Genomic DNA, 25,418 nt, shown 5'->3' on the forward strand with positions numbered 1-25,418 from the left:
ATTAAACACTTACTGTACCAAGCCATAATGACATAGGGTTCTATAGTCATTATGACATAATTCCTACAAAAGTAGATGAAAAATAAAAATGTCACCAAATTTATACCCCTTTTCCACTTGCAAAAATATCCCGGGTTTTTGCACATGAACGCGCATCAACCCGGGATTTAGCTCAGTGTGAAAGGGTCTTGGAAGAATCTCCCGGGATGAGTATCCCAAAATTTCTACCCAGGTCCTGACCTGGGTAGATTCCAGAATCGACCCGGGATGCGATCAGTGTGAATGGTCCCGTACCCGGGATCGGGTACATGGGACTTTAAAAAAGCTGCTGATTGGAGCTTTCTTGGGCTCACAAATTCTGATGTTATCTTTCAGAGCCCTGGAGTCCATTTCTAATGACATGCATTTGTATTTGCAGGGATTTCCCGGGATCAGTGTGAATGGGGCTATCCTGGGTCCATCCCAGGTCTGAGTGCAGTGTGAAAGGGTACATTCCCGGGTAGTGTCCCGGGAAGCATCCAGGAACACATTCCCGGGTATGACACGGCTCTGCAAGTGGAAAAGGGGTATTAGTGATTAATACTTAAATTAAATTAGTAATTAAATTATCAATGTATGAATACTTTATTCACATCAAAACATAGGGCCTAATTTAGGTTCCCCCAAAGATTACTGAAAACCGCTATCCAGCTAATTTTGGCAGTCTGCACATGTGCACATACACTAACCCTTAAACTGTGGTTGCATTCTTAAAAATGCGACCGCTGTCTAAGAACTGGCAGGGGGCAACATAATGGTTTTGTGGGGGTGGTGACAGTGTTGCGGGGGCACGAACCAGACAGTGCAGACTTATTTGGACTGTTTGAGTGAAAGGTCATGAAGGCTACGCTGCGACCCCCTTGAAATATACAGATGACTATATTTACATAAATAATGTTCAATCTACCACATACTGTATGTACCATGTTAGACAGGAAATGCTCTTCTCTTCTGCCACTAAGAGCAAGTGTGTATACAGAACTTTTTAGCAAAATCATTATTAATTTTTTCAAAATGACATTTAGGGCTGTAAGTTAAAAAAAATAAAAACTATTTTGCCTGACCCACATGTCTCTTTAATAGCCATTATAGCTTCCACCATAATATTGTAGGATCATAGATTCCGCCATAGCAACGTGGCTAAATGTGCATATGGCCATATGCTGAATCTAATGAACTATACCTCTCTACCTCTTTTCCTTTTTTAATTTTGTTTATCTGCTTCTCTAATGGTTTTCAGTAGTGGTCAGTCTGAATTTGCATAAACTCACCATCGGGTATCCCCTTGATCCCACCTGCTGTTGATACCATTAATTATCAAACTTATCTATAACCTTATCTTAATAAACTTATCCTAAAATAAAGACACGACACAAGTGCTGGCGTTTCAAAACAGAATGTCAAATTTATTTGACAAGTTAAACTAAACTAAGACTATGAATGGTGGCGGCACCAAAGAACGGTCATTATAGGAAGGAGGGGGTTAAAGATCACTAAGTCATACATACAACGCTGGATGACCACTCTCCCTGGTCGACCACCAGGCCTGGTGGTGACGGCCATCCCCCGGGCAGAAGCGTGGCCCATGACAATCGTTGTCGAGGGAGAGTGTACCCCACTACCTACACACATACAGAGTTCTTAAAGCATGACCGTTCTTTACCGCCGCCGAAGAGGAAAAGAAAAAGGGAAGGGTGGGTGGGGCTTCTTGGACAGGGGCAGATCACTCTAACAGCGTGATCCTTCCTACCCTGCTTGGACCCTCCCCCCTGTCCTGATAGGCCTTATGCCCATCCTCATCAACATAGTCATGTGACCAACAGCATGGTGTACCCTAAGAGAACCCTTAGTGGTTTATGTCCCTTCAGGCTTAATCAGCCTTCTGTGTTTCTTAAACTCACCATCGGGTATCCCCTTGATCCCACCTGCTGTTGATACCATTAATTATCAAACTTATCTATAACCTTATCTTAATAAACTTATCCTAAAATAAAGACACGACACAAGTGCTGGCGTTTCAAAACAGAATGTCAAATTTATTTGACAAGTTAAACTAAACTAAGACTATGAATGGTGGCGGCACCAAAGAACGGTCATTATAGGAAGGAGGGGGTTAAAGATCACTAAGTCATACATACAACGCTGGATGACCACTCTCCCTGGTCGACCACCAGGCCTGGTGGTGACGGCCATCCCCCGGGCAGAAGCGTGGCCCATGACAATCGTTGTCGAGGGAGAGTGTACCCCACTACCTACACACATACAGAGTTCTTAAAGCATGACCGTTCTTTACCGCCACAGCCAGGCCCTAGGCCGCAGCCACCGCCACCACCAAGAAAAAACGCTCAGCACCGCGTCGCTAACCAGGCAAAAATATTGCCTAAAAACAAAGCCATACCTTCAGGGCTCAAATGTACACCGTCGCTCCTGTAGAGCTCAGGGCGCTGGAAACTAATGGCGTTGTGCCAAATGACACCCCCGCCATTAGCTAACAGGTATCTCGCCACCATAGAGTTCACCTTCTTGCGTGAACGCTCTATGCTGGTGCATGATCTCGCTGCCCTCCACACTATCCTGGATATCATGGAGGACCACACCAACCTGCATGACGGCAACACCTGGGCTATGATGTGGAGGTCCCGGACAATCATGGAGCGCAGCTCCAGGACAGATCCCTGTCCGAGGTCATTCCCGCCAAGGTGGAATATGATGACCTCCGGGACCCCAAACTGCTTAACGGCACTGATCATTCGGGCCTGCAGTGAACACCATTTCATGCCCCTAACACCCAACCACCTAACCTCCCCCGCCTGTGGAAACATGCATACATCAGAGGCGTTCATTGCCTGCGAGGCCCAATACACAAATGAATGGCCCAACATCCACACGGACTTAACGTCCCGTCGATCTGAAATATGCACACAAAAAGTTAGTTAGTTGGATGAAGGTACTCGTCATTGCACTCACACGCTGCATAGGTTATGAAGAAGGGAGGAGGAAAAACCGTGGCCGACCAGCTCTTGAGGCACAAAACACACCGCCCGGAGTAAACTACCAAGTACGCCATGCCAGATTGTAATTATAGCCAAATTGTGCCCCCGGGCGGATGCGAAAACACACCTCAAGGCCCCCACTGGAAGTTGGCGAGCGCTTATGCGTCCAGTCGACCATGGTGATCAGTGATAGATAGAGACGGCCGAATGTACCTTCGGAATGCTGCCGAGCGCCATCGACCCAGAGATTGAATCTCTGCGTCGGAGCGGCCCTCCGCAGCCGCCGAGGTAGCAGCCCCGATCCGGAAGGAATGCGACCCAAATTCCTTCGAATCAAGGCCTATGGCCTCCAGCGCCCGTCCCAAGACGTGCCCAAATTGGTATTTGGTGAGAGGCGACCCGTCCTCATGCATCAACCAAGCACCAGGCAGATCCGGGCGTGCCTGTGTCCAGGCCGTGGTCAGCGCCACAGGGCACGCCCCCTCCACCGTACATGGGAGCAGGGACAGCCATCTCCCCCTACCAGCCTGGTCTGTCTTGGATCGTCGCAGGTGACACAGCACCGAATCCTCTTGGACCACTACATCGTCCACGGACAAAGGTGAAGGAGCCCGTTTTGACGGAGCCACCAGCTCTCCCACCCTGAAGGCCCCGTGATATGCCATTGCAAACGCCGTTCGGAACAAAAGGACCTCGTAGGCAGGCCAACAAATGTCCCCTAGGGCGTCCAGCAAAGCTGGTAGCAATGCCATATCAATCGGGCGTCTCCGGTCTGGGGGCGCCGGCGAGGCTCTCCGCCAGCCACGTAATGCTCTCGACACCAAAAACGACCGGGACGGGTCCGCCCTACCCTGCAAAGCAGAAAAGAAAGACACCCCCGCCAGTATCCTGCGCACTGAAGCGACAGAACGACCTAAGGAGTATAAACTCCATACGAAGGCCACCATGGCCGCATTAGGTGTCTTACCTGCTTGAGGGGCCGACAGCCGAAACTGTTCCCACTCCTGCCAACCAGCCCGATAGCACTGCAGCGTCGTGGGTGCAATAGCCCGCATGGCTAGCCCCTCCATTCCGGCCTGATCATCTGCCAAACATAAGAGGGACAACATTCACCAACGGGATCAGCATGAGGTGCCAGGGCCCTGAACTTTGCCCAGTCAGCCCTGGACAAGGCGTCCGCCACGGAGTTATCCACCCCGGGAATATGTCTTGCCACGAAGTTAATGTTTAGCAGCAAACATTTTAGCACCAGCCGCGCTAAGAGGCGAACTACTGGAAGGGAGGAGGAACCCTGGCGGTTGATAGCGTGCACTACTCCCAGGTTATCACACCAGAATATGATGCTAGCATTGCGTAGCCTGTCACCCCATATCTCCAAAGCCACCACTATGGGAAGCAGCTCGAGGAGCAACAAGTTTTTTGTGAGGCCCTCGGTGAACCACTCCGGAGGCCATGGTGCTGCGCACCATGACCCATCCAGGAAAGCTCCAAAACCCACCCCTCCCGCGGCATCAGTAAACAACTGCAGTTGGTGATTGTCGCAGGGGGGGGAAGGCCATATGAGGACCCCATTGAAATGCTCTAAGAAGGATAGCCACACTCGCAGGTCCCTTTTCAGCTCGGCTGAGAGCCGTATGAAATGCAAGGGATGCCTGACCCCAGAGACGGATCTCTCAAGTTTTCTACAGAAAACCCGCCCCATGGGAATCACCCTGCACGCAAAATGTAGCAGACCCAACAAAGACTGCATTTGGCGCAGCTGCAGCTTACCTGTGTGGAGCGCGAGGGATATTGCCGCCCTCAGACGGGCCAGCTTGTCCAGAGGCAACCTGCAGCATCCGGCAATCGTGTCGATCTCGATGCCCAAGAAGGAAAGGCAGGAAACCGGCCCCTCCGTCTTGTCAGCTGCCACCGGTACCCCTAGATACTGGAACAGGCCCTGCATGTATGCTAGCAAAAATTCACAGCGCGATGATTCCGCGGGGCCCACACACAGGAAGTCATCCAGATAGTGGGCCACCCCGGACTCCCCTGATCCCGTAACGACGCACCAGTGCAAAAAGCTACTGAAACGTTCGAAGAAGGCGCAGGAGATCGAACAGCCCATGGGCAAGCACCTGTCCACGTAAAAACCCGTGGGGAGGCGAAAGCCCATGAACCGAAAAGACTCCGGGTGCAGGGGGAGGAGGCGAAAGGCCGACTCGATGTCAATCTTTGCCAGTAGTGCCCCTAGGCCATAACCCCGAACCATTGTTAAAGCCTGTTCGAAAGACTGGTATCGAACTCGGCACAATTCTTCGGGGATGGCGTCATTCACCGAGCTGCCCACAGGATGTGACAGGTGTTGAATGAGCCGATACTTGCCCGGGGCCTTCTTGGGAACCACTCCCACTGGTGATAAGACTAAATTGGCCACTGGGGGGAACTGGAAAGGACCTATCATCCTACCCAGTGAAACCTCCTTAGCCACCTTATCCAAAACCACCCCGGGCATCTGTATGGCAGATTTTAAATTTCGGGGTGACGAGGTCGACACCTCCCCGTCAATGGGAAGGCGAAAACCTACGTCAAATCCTGACCGCAAGAAGGAAGCCTCCTCCTTATGAGGGTATGCCGCCAGCCAGCTGGCCATGCGGTCGAGTCTAATTGGGGAAACGGCCTTAGTGAGGGTGTCCGCCTGCTGCTTGCGCGGCCGGCGGGCCTCCCTGCTTTCCTTTCTTGCATTCTTTGGCCGTGTGGGGGCCCCAACACTTAGTGCAACAGTGCTTGTATTTGCATCGCGCCCCCAGGGAACAGCCTGCCCCGTTGTAACCATAGCAGCGCCCAGCGGAGGGTCCCCCCGCCCCCCCTCCTGCGCGAAAGGGCGTCGCGGCCTTCTTTGGAGGAGGGGTGGGGGCCGCAGTCGGTGGAGCTGCGGGTTTTGGGCCCATCCAGATCTCCACATCCTTGCAGCCTAAGTTCATGATTGCTAGCCCTGACTGTTTCCTTCTGAAACTCTCGTCATAGGATCGCCATGTCGAGTCCCCATCAGTAAGGAACATAGAATGCATCATGTGTATGTAACGCATTACATTCATGTGTTCCTGGGGCCTAGTTTCCAGGTAACAGGCTGCAAACATGAAGAGACCCGCTTGCCACCTGTGGTAAGTGCAAAAAGCCTCCTCCCCAATCCCTCCTTTTCGCATAGCTGCGCGATAATCTTTTTCATCCTGTGCGGTCATCTTAAAGAAATTCACGTATTTTCCATCTCTAATACGCTCTTGCACACTGCGTCTCAAGCCTCTAAGCACAGCGGTATTCTCACACTGCACCACCTGACCTCTAGGGTATAAGGGGGACCCTGAGCTACCACTGGAACTAGAATGACGGCGACGTCGCCCGTGGCGACGCCGACGTCTCCTTGACTTTCGTCCACCCTCCTCCCCGGACGTCTCTGAGCCTGAACGTCCCGAGGATGAGGAGGAGGTGCGGGAGTCCCTACGCCTGCGCCGTTTGCTCTTTCTTTTTGACCCACCTGAAGTGCCGTCCCGAGGCACGAGGCTCATTTCCGAGGGTCCACCGTGGGCAGGGTCATCCGTGGAGGCTGGCCGGACAGCTGCAGCCGTGGATGTGGAAGCTTCAAGAGCTTGAGTGACACCTGCTCCCATCGATGCTTGGGCCGACGTGGAGGGCACGGGCAAGGGAGGCGGGGATGCCACCGGGGAAGGCGCCGCATTTAGAGGTTGCCCCAAGAAAGATGACAGCAGCGCCAGGAGCTGTCGCGCATCCTCCCCCTCCATAGGGGCACGGGGGCCCGGCTGTTGAGGGATTCTCCTAGCCGCCTGCAACAGGCGCCATTTTGCCAGCCGCAAAGGGGCTAACGCTGCCATCCTCCTGGTAGGGGTGGCAGTGGGGGCACTTAATGCATTAACCGCCCGTGTAGGGCGCGTGACTGAGGGCAGTCTATATCCCACCCCAGGCTGCGTTGATCTAATCGCCCGCCTGGGGACACTGGGAGCGTCCCTAGCCCTTATGCTAAGCCTACCCCTTGACTGCTGTGGTGCAGGAACGCTGGGGGCAGCAGATGCGACCAGGCCTGAATCAGGCCCCGCCTGGCGGGTGCCTGACCTGGTCGCCCTGCGAATTAATGTCCCACGCGGGCCGCGGGTCTCCTGCCCGCGCCCGCGACTATCAGCACCACGGGCGCTACCCCTGCCCGACCCCCCTGTAGCTGGAGAGGCTGCGGCGCTGCGGCCGCGGCCTCTCCTCGCGCGTGACGCGGTCGGTTGCCCGGCCGCGTCATCCACTTGCGCCCTGGCCGCGTGCACTACAGTCCCCCGGGCGTTAGCGCTGCCCGACCCCCTTGCTGCCGGAGAGGCAGCGGCGCCACGACCGCGGCCTCCCCTCGCGTGTGACGCGGCCGGCCGCCCGGCCGCGTCATCCACACGCGCCCCAGCCGGCTCATCGCGCCCACGTGCGCTAGACAACGCCGGTCCCCGCCGTGACCCCCCCCGGGTTACAGGACCCGGAGGGACCTCAGAGCCGGACCCAGCGCGACCCCTGCACGTGAGCGCAGACTCTGCCAAACGGGCAGGCAGCCTGGATACCCTGGACGGACGGGGCATAGCTGCAGCGGAGCAAGGCCTATGTAAGGTAGGAAATAGAGACAGAAGGGAAGGACAGAGTATGCTGTTGCTATAAAGAGATAGAAAGGAGAGATTAACAGCTATTAATTTTAGAGAAAAACCTGACTCAGAGGGGAAGCTGCACTGGAGGTCTTGCCTGGTCAGCAGCTTCTTGGACAGGGGCAGATCACTCTAACAGCGTGATCCTTCCTACCCTGCTTGGACCCTCCCCCCTGTCCTGATAGGCCTTATGCCCATCCTCATCAACATAGTCATGTGACCAACAGCATGGTGTACCCTAAGAGAACCCTTAGTGGTTTATGTCCCTTCAGGCTTAATCAGCCTTCTGTGTTTCTTTTATTAAGTGGCTGCAAACATGATGGTGGGTGGTTAGATATACTGTACTTCTAGCAAAATCCAGGGGAATCTGATGAAAAGCATCTGATGTTTAGATTACTGTCAATTTAATGTGAGACTTTCGGATATCCCTTGAAAACAGTGCCTGAGATTAACTAATTATTTTTATCTGTTTACTATTATGGAAATTCACATTTTACACAACATTACCTTGGACATTCCTAGATTTGTGATTCAGATCCTGAGCTCTGAAACTCATAATGACTTTATTAAAACCTTATCTTTATAAGACCCAATTCATGTCATTGTAGATTTGATAGGATCTATTATTAAATTATTCACACTGCCATTAATGGGGGCAGCATGGATGGTGTAATGATTAGCATTGTCTATGCGTTTGTGTTTGTATATTCTCCCCTTACTTGCGTGGGTTCCCTCCCGGTACTCCGGACTCCTCCCATATTTCAAAAATACACTAGTAGGATATTGGCTCCTAACAAATTAGCTCTCTAATGATTATATGTGCATGTGGTAAGGAATATAGATTGTAAGCTCCACTGGGGCAGGGACTGCTGTGAGTGTTCCAATATTTTCTAAAAAGTGCTGCAAAATAATGTGTGCGCTATATAAATATCTGGTAATAAATAAAAAATAAATGCATGTCTTACAATTTTATTAGCTATTGCATTATTAGATATAAAGCTTTTGGTCAAATATTAAATTTTTATAGATATTGAATTAAAGAGATAAATCACTCAAATCCCTCTTAAAATTATATCTCTGGTTCATAGATGTCGGGTTATGCCACACAGGGGAACGATAGATGCAAAGTGAGCAATGCATACAAATTCTCAGCTTAAGCACTCTTCTGTGACATGGGGGCGGATGTATAAAGCAAAGAGAGTTAAGCTATCAACCAATCAGCTCCTACTATTATTCAAACACAGTCTGTAACATGACAGGATCTGTTTGGTTTCTGTATTATCTCTCCACTTTAATACTCACCAAGGTTTATTACATCTCCTCATGGAGATATAAGCATTATATGTTCACTTCAGTCCATCAGCATGGAATGATTTGAGCACTAAGATATCTAGCACCATTGATCAAAGTACCCATATTCCTATAATGGCATAAATCCTGCTTATTATTATTAGCAATTTACTTTTTATCAGTTATTTATATAGCGCAAACATATTCCGCACTGCTTTACCGAGAATACATCAGTCCCTGCCCAAGTAGAACTTAAAATCTATATTTCCTACCACATGTAAATGCAATAGGGTTAATTTTGTTGAAAGCCAATTAATCTACCAGTATATATTTAGTTTGTGGGAGACAACCGGATTACCCAGAGGAGACCCAGTAAAATACATTGGATGTGTGGTTGTCTACTATAGCATGTTTATTTGCATATGGAGGTCATCGAAAGTGAATGCTATGATATTGTGAACAATGGTTTCTATTGGACCTCTATAAATGTTATACCTCTATAATGCCAATGGGTATGAGATCTAAGGGAATATCTGACCTTTTTTTGTAATCCTCTGGCCTTCATATTATTTTTGTCTCTCAGGGATTCTTTGACCTAACAGCCCTGGAGCACATGTTCCTGCATTCAGCAGCTGGCTCATTCTTAGCACAAAATACCTCCTTGCTACAGGAAGGCAAGAACTTTTACTATTTGCAAGTATCAGACCCCTTTTAAATAGAGCTATAGCCTCCGTAGAAGACTAATATCATTTAAAGCTGATATACAGTATGGAGTCTAAAACAAATAACAGACCCACACTGAAAATGTAATGGCATTGCTTAATTGTTGGGGGCATGGAGAGGGTAGGTTTACTTACATGACCCCTATTAGGATTCCCTACATACTGTAAGGATGCCAGCATTGGTATTCTGACTGCCAGCATCCCGACCACCAATCATCTATATGCAGTGGCGGCTCCTGCTATAGGACTGCAGCCCCTCCAGTTAAAATCCCAATGCCAGAGACAGACAGACAGCACCAGGCTCCGGTGCCTCCCCCCCGTGCCCCCTCCTACCTCTGGAGCTCTGGTGCTGGCCGTCTGTGTCTCTGACATGCTGGTAGCCTCCTCTCACCAGGCTCCATGAAGCAGCAGGGCAGACAATGCAACAGCCCAACCCTGTGGGGAGGAGTTCAGCATGTAGTAGATTTCTATTGAAAGCTGCTACTGTTCATCATACATAGAGCTGGAAACTCTTCCCCCTCTTGGGCTGCCAGTACCCGGAGCGATGACAGCAATAGCTTCCAACAGGAAGCCATTTTGTGCAAATCGCCAGAGCTACAGTGCTTCTATGGTATATGGTCTATAATAATAATAATAATAATAATAATAATAATAATAAATAATAATAATGTTTGGTACTTATGAGTTATCCGGGCGCCCGATTTTTTGATTGTATGCCTTAAGTTAAGGCATACAATCAGATGCGATGCGATGCGATATCGCATCGCATCGCATGCGACCATCGGATGCGATGACCCGATTTTTCCATAGGAATCAATGTTAAAATTGACAGAGTCCATTTTAACATGGAATTCAATGGGAAAAAGGGGTCCTCTTCATAACCCTACTATCCAAGTGGGCATGGAGTTGGATATAAACCTGTGGCGAGCGTAGCGAGCCACCAAGCCCGAAGCGTGGCGAGCGAAGCGTGGCGAGCGAAGCGAGCCCCGCGAGGGGACGGTATTCTATGTCCCCTCGCGGGGCTCGCTACGCTCGCCACGCTTCGGGCTCGGTGGCTCGCTACGCTCGCCACAGGTTTATATCCAACTCCATGCCCACTTGGATAGTAGGGGTATGAAAAGGACCCCTTTTTCCCATTGAATTCCATGTTAAAATGGACTCAGTCCATTTTAACATTGATTCCTATGGAAAAATCGGGTCATCGCATCGCATTGCATCGCATCGCATCCGATGGTCGCATGCGATGCGATGCGATGTGCCCGATCCGACCCGATTTAGAAATCGGGCGCCCGGATAACTCATAAGTACCTAATGTTTTTTTATTTTAATAATATTTGTGTGTAGATCTTTATTAATAGTATCATTTTTGTACTTTAATTAATATTAAAGTTATTAAAAGTGTGTATTTTGTTTTGTATCTGTAATTGTGTGCATATAAGTACATCATTTATTTACAATTCATGCATACAAACACTAGTACAGTGCAAATCAAACTAATAATCTGCAAATAATTAATGACTATTTGCAATGAGCAGTAACCAGGAAATTGCAGCCCCCCCCCCCCTTAAGTCTAAAGGCAGGAGCCGCCACTGTCTATATGTATTTCATTTAGATCTCATACTCACTGGCATTAAAAGGATTTTATTTACTAACTTTGCTTTTTGTACTGGTACATCCATGTAAAGAGGTCCAACAATGGAATCCACTGTTTACAATATTTGTAAACATAATTCACCATAATGACCTCGAAATATCCACAAAAAATGCCAGCAATGCTCACAGCGACTGTTCTTTTTATGGGTGCAATATTTGTATTAACGGTACTTGGTTCCTAGCACGGCGCCAGCAATTAAAATTGTACCCATCGGGTCCTAAAAAATCACGTCGATCGCATCACATGCAACCAAATCGCATGGGATGCGATCGATGCGATCGATGCGATCGATGCTATTTTTACATTGGAACCAATGTAAAATGGTCCCTGAGACCCGATTTTACATCGGCCCGATTTTACATAGGGAACAATTGTAAGCAATTGTACCAGACTTTTTAGCAATTTCCTTTCAAACTGTTTAAATAATATTCTGCCACTGCAAAGAATATACAATATATCTTATTGTGGTCACATTCTCTCATGCACCCTGTTTTTAACTAAGATTCCATAGCTTGTGTTAGCCATTTCCCTAGATGATTAGTGACAGGTGTGTTGGTAGCTGCTCACCTATAAAAGCAAAGTCTGCTGTGAGCTTCAGACCTGATAGCATGCCTGGTATCAAACATTGATGTGATAGCTATGTGTATTGCAGCCATTTTCAGCGATAGTGGTAGGACCTGCAGAACAGTGGGGTCCCTTGACGGGGGCTGCAGGCTTAAATGCATTGATCAATTCATGAACCAAATCTCCACTAATTATTATTAGTTAATTTAGTGTGTGCAGAGCCCATCCAATGTCTGTTTAAACAATGTGGTCACAAGCCATAGGGCACCCCAAAACTAGGAAAGGTGAGTGCCGATGTTAAGTGTATATATTGTTTATTAGATTAATTTTTTTTTAAATTAGTCTTATTGTGGTCACATTCTCTCATGCACCCTGTTTTTAACTAAGATTCCATAGCTTGTGTTAGCCATTTCCCTAGATGATTAGTGACAGGTGTGTTGGTAGCTGCTCACCTATAAAAGCAAAGTCTGCTGTGAGCTTCAGACCTGATAGCATGCCTGGTATCAAACATTGATGTGATAGCTATGTGTATTGCAGCCATTTTCAGCGATAGTGGTAGGACCTGCAGAACAGTGGGGTCCCTTGACGGGGGCTGCAGGCTTAAATGCATTGATCAATTCATGAACCAAATCTCCACTATTTATTATCAGTTAATTTAGTGTGTGCAGAGCCCATCCAATGTCTGTTTAAACAATGTGGTCACAAGCCATAGGGCACCCCAAAACTAGGAAAGGTGAGTGCCGATGTTAAGTGTATATATTGTTTATTAGATTAATTTTTTTTTTAAATTAGTCTTATTGTGGTCACATTCTCTCATGCACCCTGTTTTTAACTAAGATTCCATAGCTTGTGTTAGCCATTTCCCTAGATGATTAGTGACAGGTGTGTTGGTAGCTGCTCACCTATAAAAGCAAAGTCTGCTGTGAGCTTCAGACCTGATAGCATGCCTGGTATCAAACATTGATGTGATAGCTATGTGTATTGCAGCCATTTTCAGCGATAGTGGTAGGACCTGCAGAACAGTGGGGTCCCTTGACGGGGGCTGCAGGCTTAAATGCATTGATCAATTCATGAACCAAATCTCCACTATTTATTATCAGTTAATTTAGTGTGTGCAGAGCCCATCCAATGTCTGTTTAAACAATGTGGTCACAAGCCATAGGGCACCCCAAAACTAGGAAAGGTGAGTGCCGATGTTAAGTGTATATATTGTTTATTAGATTAATTTTTTTTTAAATTAGTCTTATTGTGGTCACATTCTCTCATGCACCCTGTTTTTAACTAAGATTCCATAGCTTGTGTTAGCCATTTCCCTAGATGATTAGTGACAGGTGTGTTGGTAGCTGCTCACCTATAAAAGCAAAGTCTGCTGTGAGCTTCAGACCTGATAGCATGCCTGGTATCAAACATTGATGTGATAGCTATGTGTATTGCAGCCATTTTCAGCGATAGTGGTAGGACCTGCAGAACAGTGGGGTCCCTTGACGGGGGCTGCAGGCTTAAATGCATTGATCAATTCATGAACCAAATCTCCACTATTTATTATCAGTTAATTTAGTGTGTGCAGAGCCCATCCAATGTCTGTTTAAACAATGTGGTCACAAGCCATAGGGCACCCCAAAACTAGGAAAGGTGAGTGCCGATGTTAAGTGTATATATTGTTTATTAGATTAATTTTTTTTTAAATTAGTCTTATTGTGGTCACATTCTCTCATGCACCCTGTTTTTAACTAAGATTCCATAGCTTGTGTTAGCCATTTCCCTAGATGATTAGTGACAGGTGTGTTGGTAGCTGCTCACCTATAAAAGCAAAGTCTGCTGTGAGCTTCAGACCTGATAGCATGCCTGGTATCAAACATTGATGTGATAGCTATGTGTATTGCAGCCATTTTCAGCGATAGTGGTAGGACCTGCAGAACAGTGGGGTCCCTTGACGGGGGCTGCAGGCTTAAATGCATTGATCAATTCATGAACCAAATCTCCACTATTTATTATCAGTTAATTTAGTGTGTGCAGAGCCCATCCAATGTCTGTTTAAACAATGTGGTCACAAGCCATAGGGCACCCCAAAACTAGGAAAGGTGAGTGCCGATGTTAAGTGTATATATTGTTTATTAGATTAATTTTTTTTTAAATTAGTCTTATTGTGGTCACATTCTCTCATGCACCCTGTTTTTAACTAAGATTCCATAGCTTGTGTTAGCCATTTCCCTAGATGATTAGTGACAGGTGTGTTGGTAGCTGCTCACCTATAAAAGCAAAGTCTGCTGTGAGCTTCAGACCTGATAGCATGCCTGGTATCAAACATTGATGTGATAGCTATGTGTATTGCAGCCATTTTCAGCGATAGTGGTAGGACCTGCAGAACAGTGGGGTCCCTTGACGGGGGCTGCAGGCTTAAATGCATTGATCAATTCATGAACCAAATCTCCACTATTTATTATCAGTTAATTTAGTGTGTGCAGAGCCCATCCAATGTCTGTTTAAACAATGTGGTCACAAGCCATAGGGCACCCCAAAACTAGGAAAGGTGAGTGCCGATGTTAAGTGTATATATTGTTTATTAGATTAATTTTTTTTTAAATTAGTCTTATTGTGGTCACATTCTCTCATGCACCCTGTTTTTAACTAAGATTCCATAGCTTGTGTTAGCCATTTCCCTAGATGATTAGTGACAGGTGTGTTGGTAGCTGCTCACCTATAAAAGCAAAGTCTGCTGTGAGCTTCAGACCTGATAGCATGCCTGGTATCAAACATTGATGTGATAGCTATGTGTATTGCAGCCATTTTCAGCGATAGTGGTAGGACCTGCAGAACAGTGGGGTCCCTTGACGGGGGCTGCAGGCTTAAATGCATTGATCAATTCATGAACCAAATCTCCACTATTTATTATCAGTTAATTTAGTGTGTGCAGAGCCCATCCAATGTCTGTTTAAACAATGTGGTCACAAGCCATAGGGCACCCCAAAACTAGGAAAGGTGAGTGCCGATGTTAAGTGTATATATTGTTTATTAGATTAATTTTTTTTTAAATTAGTCTTATTGTGGTCACATTCTCTCATGCACCCTGTTTTTAACTAAGATTCCATAGCTTGTGTTAGCCATTTCCCTAGATGATTAGTGACAGGTGTGTTGGTAGCTGCTCACCTATAAAAGCAAAGTCTGCTGTGAGCTTCAGACCTGATAGCATGCCTGGTATCAAACATTGATGTGATAGCTATGTGTATTGCAGCCATTTTCAGCGATAGTGGTAGGACCTGCAGAACAGTGGGGTCCCTTGACGGGGGCTGCAGGCTTAAATGCATTGATCAATTCATGAACCAAATCTCCACTATTTATTATCAGTTAATTTAGTGTGTGCAGAGCCCATCCAATGTCTGTTTAAACAATGTGGTCACAAGCCATAGGGCACCCCAAAACTAGGAAAGGTGAGTGCCGATGTTAAGTGTATATATTGTATATATATATATATATATTTATTTTATTTTATAAATGTATACTTAAGGACTTTCCAATCTCACCTAATTCCTCAACTGTGTAATTGGGAAAAGTTTTATGGTTCAAATGCACCAAGCGTTTCTACAACTAAACATGGCCCAACTCGCTGTTTTAATGAAACTCCGTCATGGTGAGAAATATCTGACTTTGGGAAAACTAAATGGACAATTGCCAAAAGTTTCTGCTGTGTAAAGAAACCTTTGCTCACAAGTTTGACAGGCAAACAATGAACTAAATGCCAGCTAACCTGTCCAAGACAGGTGTCTGAAGTTTATTTATACACAATAGTTTTTAGTTTATAAAAAGGGCTGAGTTATCATTACATATTGGAAGTAAATTCCCCCAAAACATCCATTCTTGGGAGATAGGGATCACCTACAATATTTAGTATGTATTATGTATGGATATTTCCATTTCTGATGAACAACCTGCCCTTCCCCCACTGTCAATCAATGCTAGCATCAGCAAGTGTGTATGCACTTGCTGATGCCGGGACCATGCTGAGTCCCCGACATCGATTTCAGTGGTAGCACACATGTGTAGTTTGTAAATTCTCCCCATGCTTGCGTGGATTTCCTCTGCTTTCCTCCCACAATCCAAGAGTATACTAATTAATATACAGTAAGTAGCTCCTGAAAAAGGTAACCCTAGTCATGGAAAGATTAACAATGGGGTGGATGGAGCTGCAGCTCCAGGCCTCTACATAAAAATAGGCCCAACATCATGGCAGCATCATGAATAAACATACAGACACCACATGACCACATGTTTGGCCATAAATCATAAGCATTAAAATTACATTCCAATTGTATACATTCAGGCAATGTTTTATATATTTAGAGAGACATTGGTGCACACATAGGTGTACACACATTGAGTGTGAGGGGTGCACAGGCACCCCGAAATGCTGTGCCCACTCTTGTGGACAACTCCCTGCCACTAGCAATACCAGCAATACCCTTTACCAAAGTCTTTTGCTTTTTAGACCTGTATTCTGTTAAAATTAGTGCCCATCAATCAATTGTGTGTTTTGCATTGTTAATTGTACTAGACCATTGTCATATACCTACATACCTACATAATCCATATATATATATTTTTTACTTTATATGCATGTACTGTTATACAGAGTAATAAGAATATTAAAACTGAAATAGGCCGGAGATTATGTTCTGGCTGAGAGACATTTTATATTGTAGCAAGTACCAATAGATGATGGTAAACATGCATGATTGGCAGTGTTAGACACACCCAATGGGCGATGCTAGACACGCCCAATAGGTGGTGCTAGACACACCCCTTTGACGGTGCACCCCCTAATAAAATGGGCTGTGCATGCCTATGGGTGCACATAGTGTATGGGTCCTACATTTACATGGTATTAGCCTCACCTCCTTTTCATAATAGGCTCATGAATATGTTCAGCCTTAAGCCTATTTGGCCCTTAATCTGGGTCTGACCCTAGCGTGTGTGTGTGTTTGTGTACATGACCATACTAGATGGGCTAAGTGGTTCTTATCTGTTGTCAAATGTTATGTTTCTAATTTGCAGTTTTTTTCAGCCAATGATTTTCTTTTTTAGGTACATTTTAATATCAGTGTTATTTATATAGCCCTTTTCTCCTAATAGGACTCAAAGTGCTTTACATTTGCCTTTACAGCACCAAACAGAAAACAAGTGTAATAGTGGATATATCAGTGAAATGATGTGTAAACAATTAAGTTTTGAGTCTGTGGGTCAGATTTATTAAGCTCGGTGAAGTGATAAACTGTATGGTTTTTATCTCTGGTCGATTCCTCTACCTGTGAAGTTACAGGCTTGGTTTGAAAAATGACAGGTAGGAGCTGATTGGCCGGTGATAAAAACCAGACACTTTATCACTTCACCAAGCTTAATAAATCTACCCCTGTGTTTGAAAATTTCTAGAGTGAAGGCTTCTTGAACCCTGCAGGAAAGAGAGTTCCATAGAGCCACATAGCTGAAAACGACAACAGAAAGAATTTTGGGAGATTCTAGGTACTGTTATTAGTTCTTCATCAACAGATACCAATAATTGAGTGTGACAGTAAGGAATCAGAAACTGCTTTAAGTACTTTGGCCCTGGTCAAGTAGGACTTTGAAACTGAGTTGGCCACTCTTGAAAGCGAGTTGACATTTTACAATTAGTCAATGAAAGCAGTAGAGAATGGGTGTTATGTGGCTAGAGAGGGGCTGGTAGGGTATTTGCCTGGCAGCTGCATTTGGTGCCATCTACAAGTCATGCAATTATTTTGCTGGAAGACTAATATAGAGGGCATTGCAGTAGTCTAGATGTGATAATACAGATGCATGCATGACATTTGGCAGATTTCTTCTATTGGAATTAGGTGATTGATTCTGGCTACATTCCTAATATAAAATAATAAGTATTTCATTGTGGCTTAGTACATGTGGAATATTGAATGTTTTTATATATGCCACATATATACGGGCAGTACGGATGGTGTAATGGTTAGCATTACTGCCTCACAGTGCTGAGATCATGGGTTCAATTCCCACCATGGCTCTAACTGTGCGAGTTTGTATATTCTCCCCATGCCTGTGTGGGTTTACTCCGGGTACTCCGGTTTCCTCCCACAATCCAAAAATATACTGGTAGGCTAATTGGCTACCAACAAAATTAACCCTAGAATTCCTGTGTGTGCATGTACATGTGGTAGGGAATATAGATTGTAAGCTCCACTGTGGCAGGGACTGATGTGAATGTTCAAATATACTCTGTAAACATCTGCGGAATTTGTGTGGGCTATATAAGAAACTGTTAATAAATAAATAATATAGTTTTTTTGTATCTTTGGCTGTTAATTCACACTTTTCAAATCCATGTAAATATTTTCTGCTGTTTTATCCATAAAAGTGAAAGTAAAGTTTCAGCTCTGTGGAGCCAAGTAAGACTACATACAGTATGTAAAACATACTAGCCTGAGTCTGTGAAAGAATCAATGTTAGATGTACTTTATGATACAGAAAGCAAGATCTAGTTTTACATTTTGAAGGTCTGTTCCAAGTAACTTTGAGAATAAAAGAAAAATGGATCTAAAGCCAACGTAGACCCTGGCGGCATTTCATTGCTTTGTTTTGTTATTTTAGTTCACATCAATTACAATGTATCTGGAAAGTGTCCAAACAATGGGCAGATGCTGTATGCGGTATTTGAAATCGAAATGCTGAAAATCTCCAAATTCCCATCAGTAAACCATAAAGCATCCAAAATTATTTTATTGTACCATTGAAATAGAACTTTCAAGTATTCCTACGACTGGCATTATATGTTCACCTCTTTCTTAGCACCAACTGTAGAATTTTGCACTCTGAACAAAAAGCCATCTGGTGTGTACAACTACAAAAGGTCATTGTTTGTTATTCTTACCAAAGCATTTGATGAAACTATCTTGATAACTATAATTGCATTTGTTTTAACATTCTCACTTGCAGAACATTTATTATAAGCCATTCAATTTTGTGTGCTGTTGTGGTTTTGTTTCTCATAAAAAATCTCAATTTAATTACCTGAACTGAAATAAACAACATATTAATTATTGTTTTCAATATATATTATTTTATTCAATTCTTCATAGTATGTAAAAGGAAAGGTAATGGGAATAAAAGGAGAACAGCAAGTGTACCAGGTTCTAATTGTGCCATTCCATTAAGGGATTCGTTAGCACTGAGCATCTTTTGTGTGACCTTTTCCTTGTTCGCATCTTTATGTATATACTGTATAACCCATTTACACTGCACAGCAACGTGGAAATGAACCTGTAAGAACCATGCTTTTTTTACCAGTTTTTATTTACCGGTATTTGGCATTACTTTATTAATTTGTGCTACCCCATATGTTATGTATTATCACCACTGGAGGCTCCAGAGGAGGTGCTGCAGCACAGTTCAAAATTCAAATATGGGGAGCAGCACCAACTGCCCCCAACTTGCATTCCAAACTGACTCACTGGCAGTAGATGTGGCTCCTCTTTTTAAAAATTGAACTGTGCTGCCCCACCAATGGAGCCACCACTTATTGTTAATGCTTCATCCATGACCTTAGTTAGTCAAACAAATGGCGATCAATTCTTTGACAGTCAGCTGAATCTGGGACCAGAAACTTAAATGCCTATGACTGTTGGTTTTATGCTCTACAGGTTGAGTATCCATTATCCAAAATACTCATTTTGGATAATGGGGCAGTACCGATGGTGTAATGGTTAGCATTGCTGCCTCATGGCACTGAGGTCATGGGTTTGATTCCCACCATAGCTCTAACTGTATGAAGTTTGTATATTCTCCCTGTGCTTGCGTGGGTTTCCTCCAGGTACTCCGGTTTCCTCCCACAATCCAAAAATAATATACTGGTAGGTTAATTGGCTACCAACAAAAATGAACCCGAGAATGTCTGTCTGTGCATGTGATAGAGAATATAGTTTGTAAGCTCCACTGGGGCATGGACTGATATGAATGTTCGGTACTTATGTAATATCTGGACTCCCGTTTTTCTTATGAGACCGCGTCCCCTCGCGGGGCTCGCTGCGCTCACCACGCTTCGGGCACGGTGGCTCGCTGCGCTCGCCACACTATATAAAATCAACTCCATGCGTAGTTGGATAGTAGGGGTATGAAAAAAATGGGGTGCATTTAACATGGGAGTCCAGATAATACATAAGTACCGAATGTTCAAATATTCTCTGTACAGCGCTGTGGAATATGTATGCGCTATATAAGAAACTGTTAATAAAATATTCCATATTTTGGAATATTTTTATATTTGAATGAGATATCTTGATGTATTTTGCATAGATGTTGCATAAGCACATCAAACACATGAAATACACACAAATATATTGTATTTGTGCATGAAATAAGGTTTTAAAACATGAAAAAACTTTGTGTACAATCTCAGGCACTGAATTTTAATGCCAAGCAATCATTGTCCTTGCACATATTTAGTGCCAGTTACATGTTATTTCCCCAGTAGTGCAAGTTACAGATGTATCCAGTAGGTTTTTAGCAAAAAATAAAAAAATAAATGTACATTTTGGAGACTGGATTTTCAGAATTATTTGGATAAGGGATACTCAACCTGTAGCTGTTACTCGAATAACATTACAGTATACCTCACATAAAGGAAAACAATCTTAAAAACTGTAAATTGTTTTCAATTAAAAAATGTGACTGCAATCCATGGGTTAGTATCATGTGCCATACTGTATTAGGCACAATACCTTACAAATCTGTAAGACAGACAAGTAAAATATCCTAATTCTTAGAATAGAAAACAATTATGGAATTTCTTCATTATGCAGCGTTTTCATCCTCTAGAGCAATTCAATCCAAAATTACCTTTGCCAAAACCAAAGAGTCAATGTCGTTTTATTACTCTCTGTGTTATCAGACATCTCTTTTCATAGCACACAATCTACGTAATTAACAAATCGAATTCCTTCTGCATATTGCAAATCAGGAGGGAAGAGATGTTGTACACATGCATTCATTTCATATGCCAACTCCTATAACGCTGATGTGATAATAATATAGTTTCAATTTGATAATGGTAATAGGTACATTGAATTCTCTTTACAGTAGAAGCAGGAGAGAAACAATAGAAAGTCACGCATGTATTAAGACAAGTGACGCCTCACATTTAATTTAAATGTCATGTACAAATTGTGAACAATTTTTAAGCTTCAAACAATCACAATAGGTCTACTGTCATCAGCAAAATGTATCAAAAGGAACTGTATAATGTTAAACTTAAAAGAGTCAGGTACTGTAAGAACATCATTTTTTTCTTTAAAAAGCAATCCATTTACTTTGATCTTTGAACCCTCTGCTTTTTAAAATATGTTTAGAAGACATGAGTAACATTTTCTATATTGTTCTGTAATAGTAACCACTTTATTCTACATTCGGCCATGAAATTTCATATTTCACTACTAGAATTTGGTCTCAAGTGTTACTCTGACCACACCAAATAGCAGAATATATGAACAGTTTGTCGTGACAGCTCTATTAATCCTTTGATTGCCAACATTGCTTTGAACGATCCTCAAAATATCCGCTAGAAATGCCAGCATCGCTCAAAGCGACTGTTCTTTTTGTATAAATAAATACAAATACAGCCAAGTCAATTAATTGAAGCTTAGTTAAATATTGCAACCAAAAAAAAGAAGATTCGCTGTGAGCAGTGCTGGTATTTTTAACGGATATTTTGAGGATCTCTCACAGCAACGTTGGCACTCTACGGGTTAATAAAAAAGGTTTGATGGGCAATTCCCACAAAATGCAAATTTATAAATAATTTTTTTATTCAGCCCACTGACCACTGACTATGTACCAATGACAGTGGGCTGTGACTTTTCCCATACATAAAGTAGTTACAAATACTGTATTAACAAAGGTGCAGTTGAAACCAAACAGAGCATGGTGTGAAAAAAAAATAGCTGTGGTCAAATTTTGTACACTTTATATACAGATTAAGGGGTTCATTCTGTGTGATTCGCAAGGCTCCAAATCCGCAGCCATGCGAGTCCACCAAACTCCACCCGGCAAAGGCCAGGCCTACCGCCCCTTTCCTCGCAGCATGTGTTTGCATGCACTGGCTGCGATTGGATGTATAACATAAACATCCATTCTCAGGCTGCACCGGAACACCCACAACATTTCATGGTTGGCGACCATTGAATGATGGCAAAGGTGCACTTATATAAAAGTGACTCTCAAGTCACTTACATATGCTTGGATGCTCAGGAGGAAGTGGGAGGGCAGTCCAAATCCAGTGATGTCAGCTGCCCCCCGAACCCGTCATTGGGGCACATGCTCATGGGAATCCCCATGAAACTCTTGGCATTCCCATATGCAAATGGCCCGCCGCCCACGCCCCTCCACACCACCGCCAGCAAAGTTGGGTGCATGCACCCGGTGAACAGTTTGTTTGCAGTGGCCTCAAGCAGGGAGCTTCTATACATGCGCAGAAATGCATCTGTGCATGCGCAGACGCAAAAAATTGGCCTCGTGTAAACAAAGGGGCTGATGTGACCAGAATAAGGTCCTAAGACTCATTTGCACACAGATGTACAAGATGTACATATCAAATCAACCAGAGTCCCTTGAAGTTGTATGGTCACGTAGCACTGCTATTAAGATGCTCATTAGACTAAAAATAATGTAAATAAGAAGCTTGACACAAGCCCAGTTGCATTTTGCAGCAGCATTTGAAAAACACGTTTTCTATATATATATTTTTTGGAATAATATGTTAAAAAAGGGCATTTTATTTAATAAAATGGGAACATATTATTTTAAATAATATTCAGAAGTGCTTACATTGTAAACAAATAATGCATCTTTTCCTTTAAGGAATAACATGCAAATTAAGGCAACATATTTGACTGCTTGGGTTCGGTTTTCTGTAATCACACCCACTGAAAAATATATAGCACTCTTGTCCATGGGACCAAAGAAGAGATATAAACTAAAATTCATCCAAAATGGCTTGACTTAGACCAAGATGGCCATCATTTAGCTATTAGAAGTTGAACTCGATGGCCAAGGTTGAACTCAATGGGCGCACGTCTTTATTCGGCCTTAACTACTATGTAACTATGTAGACGGCGATCAGCTCCTTCTGTGAGTAACCCAAAGCTGTGTGATGTAAACAGGGAAGAGAGTGGGCAGAGTCAGACTTGGCAGAAATCAGAGGGGCAGAGCTGAGCCTTTCTGAGCTAGTGGAGAGTAAAGCCCCCCATACACTATGCAGATATATCTGAAGGTACAACAAATCTTTTCAGATTTCACTTGAATCTCCCTGATATCTCATCTGACCCTGGGTAATTTTTCACTCTACTCACTTCAGATACATCTGGCCAGACTTGTTATAGACCCCTGACAGCTTCATATCAGATGGATCTTTGGTGCAGCACTAAAGATTTTTTCGTCAGATTGATCTGAGACTCAGCCGCACATCTGATCTGAGGGAGCTCAGATTTGTCCTTTTTTCGTCAGATCAGTCTGTCAGATCCATCTGAATCTGATGAAAACAGGCCAAATCTGACTAGTGGATGTGGGCCTTTAGTGGAGCCAGGAGGCTGGCCAGGCAGTTGCAGTCAGATTGGCCTTGTGGCTGCCAGTACACTTTTATCACAAATTGGCTAATAACAGGTGAGAATAGTTGAGCTCAGCAATATTGTGCAAAGCCTGATGGATGAAGATCTAGCTGAAATATTTAATTTACAGTATGTGTATATATGTTAAAATTATGTCTCTTTTACATAGCATAGCCTTTTTTGGGTTAAGTAATACTTTACCTTTTTGTGCAAGGTTTTAAGCCTAATACTGTTTGCACCTCATTTGACCTCATCCTACCATTGTTGCCAATTTTATGGATGCCTTATTTGGGAGAGGGCAGCCAGGTAGGCAAAGCATATGTCAATGAGAGGGGGTGCATAACTTGTCTTAGGGGACAGAGATGTGGTGTGATGTGGCAGGTATCACCGACATTGTACAGGGAGGTCTGCCCCTTTTTTCAACCATATTATAACCTCAAACACTATTTGATCCTTATTTATTTGTAATGATATTCTTATATCTATCCCATCCATGTTCAACTGTTTCAACCTCTAGCACCTCTGATGGGAGGCTATTCCACTTTTCCACTACCCTTTCTGTGATGTTATTTTTCCTCTAATTTCCCCTACCCTACCCATATTAACTTTGTTAATAAATCAACACTGCAACTGTCAACTCAATAACGGTGTCTGACTTCCACATTGCACCCATCTCTGAATCAGGCCTTGTGAACCTAGCAGACACTGAAGCCTCTGGTGAGTAGTTGCTGACATTCCCTACAACAAGCATCATGAGCTTGGAAGTTCCTTATATATGGAAAGGCATAAATCAATAGACTAAATGCTTGAATCAGTTGAGCAGTAAAAAAGACCACCATGGAACTGTTAATGGCTTCAGAGACCCAGCAGATAAGGCTTACCGAGCACCTGAGATGCCACCTTCCACCCAAACTTAACCTCCCCCTCCCCTGCCACAGGTGATTCCCCTCCTTAACATGCAAGGGGATGTGTAACAAAAACACATCACCTCGTATGCCTCCGCAGCCATCAAATGATTTATCCTGCCTTTGCAAATAGAAGTCATTTTTATTTACAAGTTCCGAGATGAAGATGGGACATTTGGCTGACACCCTGTGACATCAGGAATGCCCTGGCAGGCATTAGCCCATCTTTGTACCCATGAGAACACCTAGAGTTTTCATGGGGATGCCCATAAAATGCTGGGTGTTCCCATGGGCAGTCCCCGCCACCATTCACCCCGGCCCACCCAATGCCTGCAAATGACTCGGCACTGAAGCCATTCGCAAAGTTGAACTGCACATGCACAGTCCCCCAAAACATCTGGACGGGGTCGAACTAACTAAACAGCGAGTAAACAAGAATCACCCCCTAAATGTAAAGTTAAAATTGTAATTGTTACCCCAATGCCTGATTTAAAGAGTTGGGTACAGTTTTTCTTTAAGTTCCACTATCCACAGGAAAATAAACTGTTACTGTATAGCAACAATGTACAGCTCTATAGCCTTTGTTATTACTATGCGGGAAGTTAATGCACAGTGTTGACTTGTCATGATAAATACCCAATATAGATGCCCCTGAATCACAAATTTGTGATATTGTTCTTCAAGTGGAATATCAAAACCATTCCCCCAAACGGATAACATTGAATACAAATGAGTTAAGCAAATTTGACAATCTATGTATAACAAATACAACAATACAACCAATTACCAATATAACATGGTAAATGTTACTGTGAGTGACATTATGACACCATAAAGGAATAGTTTTACAGCACATTGCCATCCACCAGAATATCCTTCATTGAGTAATTGTTTTTTGTATTTTGCAGCAGAGAGGGTTAAATGCCACAGCAAGTCAGCAGTCTCTAACTACAC

General features: G+C 44.0%; 2 protein-coding genes across 2 annotated transcripts in view; both read right to left on the reverse strand.

Annotated features, from left to right (window-relative positions):
* Positions 1-25,418, reverse strand: part of GALNTL6 (polypeptide N-acetylgalactosaminyltransferase like 6) — a 1,179,186-nt gene that overhangs the window by 965,746 nt on the left and 188,022 nt on the right. The gene's annotated exons all lie outside the window — the stretch shown is intronic.
* On the reverse strand, positions 1,420-6,642 carry LOC146058664 (uncharacterized). Its single transcript, XM_083170934.1, has 2 exons — positions 6,547-6,642; positions 1,420-4,116 (listed from the first exon to the last, which is right to left on the reverse strand). Exons 1-2 carry the CDS (start codon positions 6,575-6,577, stop codon positions 3,191-3,193), a joined length of 957 nt encoding a protein of 318 aa, XP_083027060.1. The 5' UTR covers positions 6,578-6,642; the 3' UTR covers positions 1,420-3,190.

Source organism: Crinia signifera, chromosome 1 (assembly GCF_055691185.1).
Source record: "Crinia signifera chromosome 1, ASM5569118v1, whole genome shotgun sequence".
In the NCBI taxonomy this organism is placed as follows: Eukaryota; Metazoa; Chordata; class Amphibia; order Anura; family Myobatrachidae; genus Crinia; species Crinia signifera.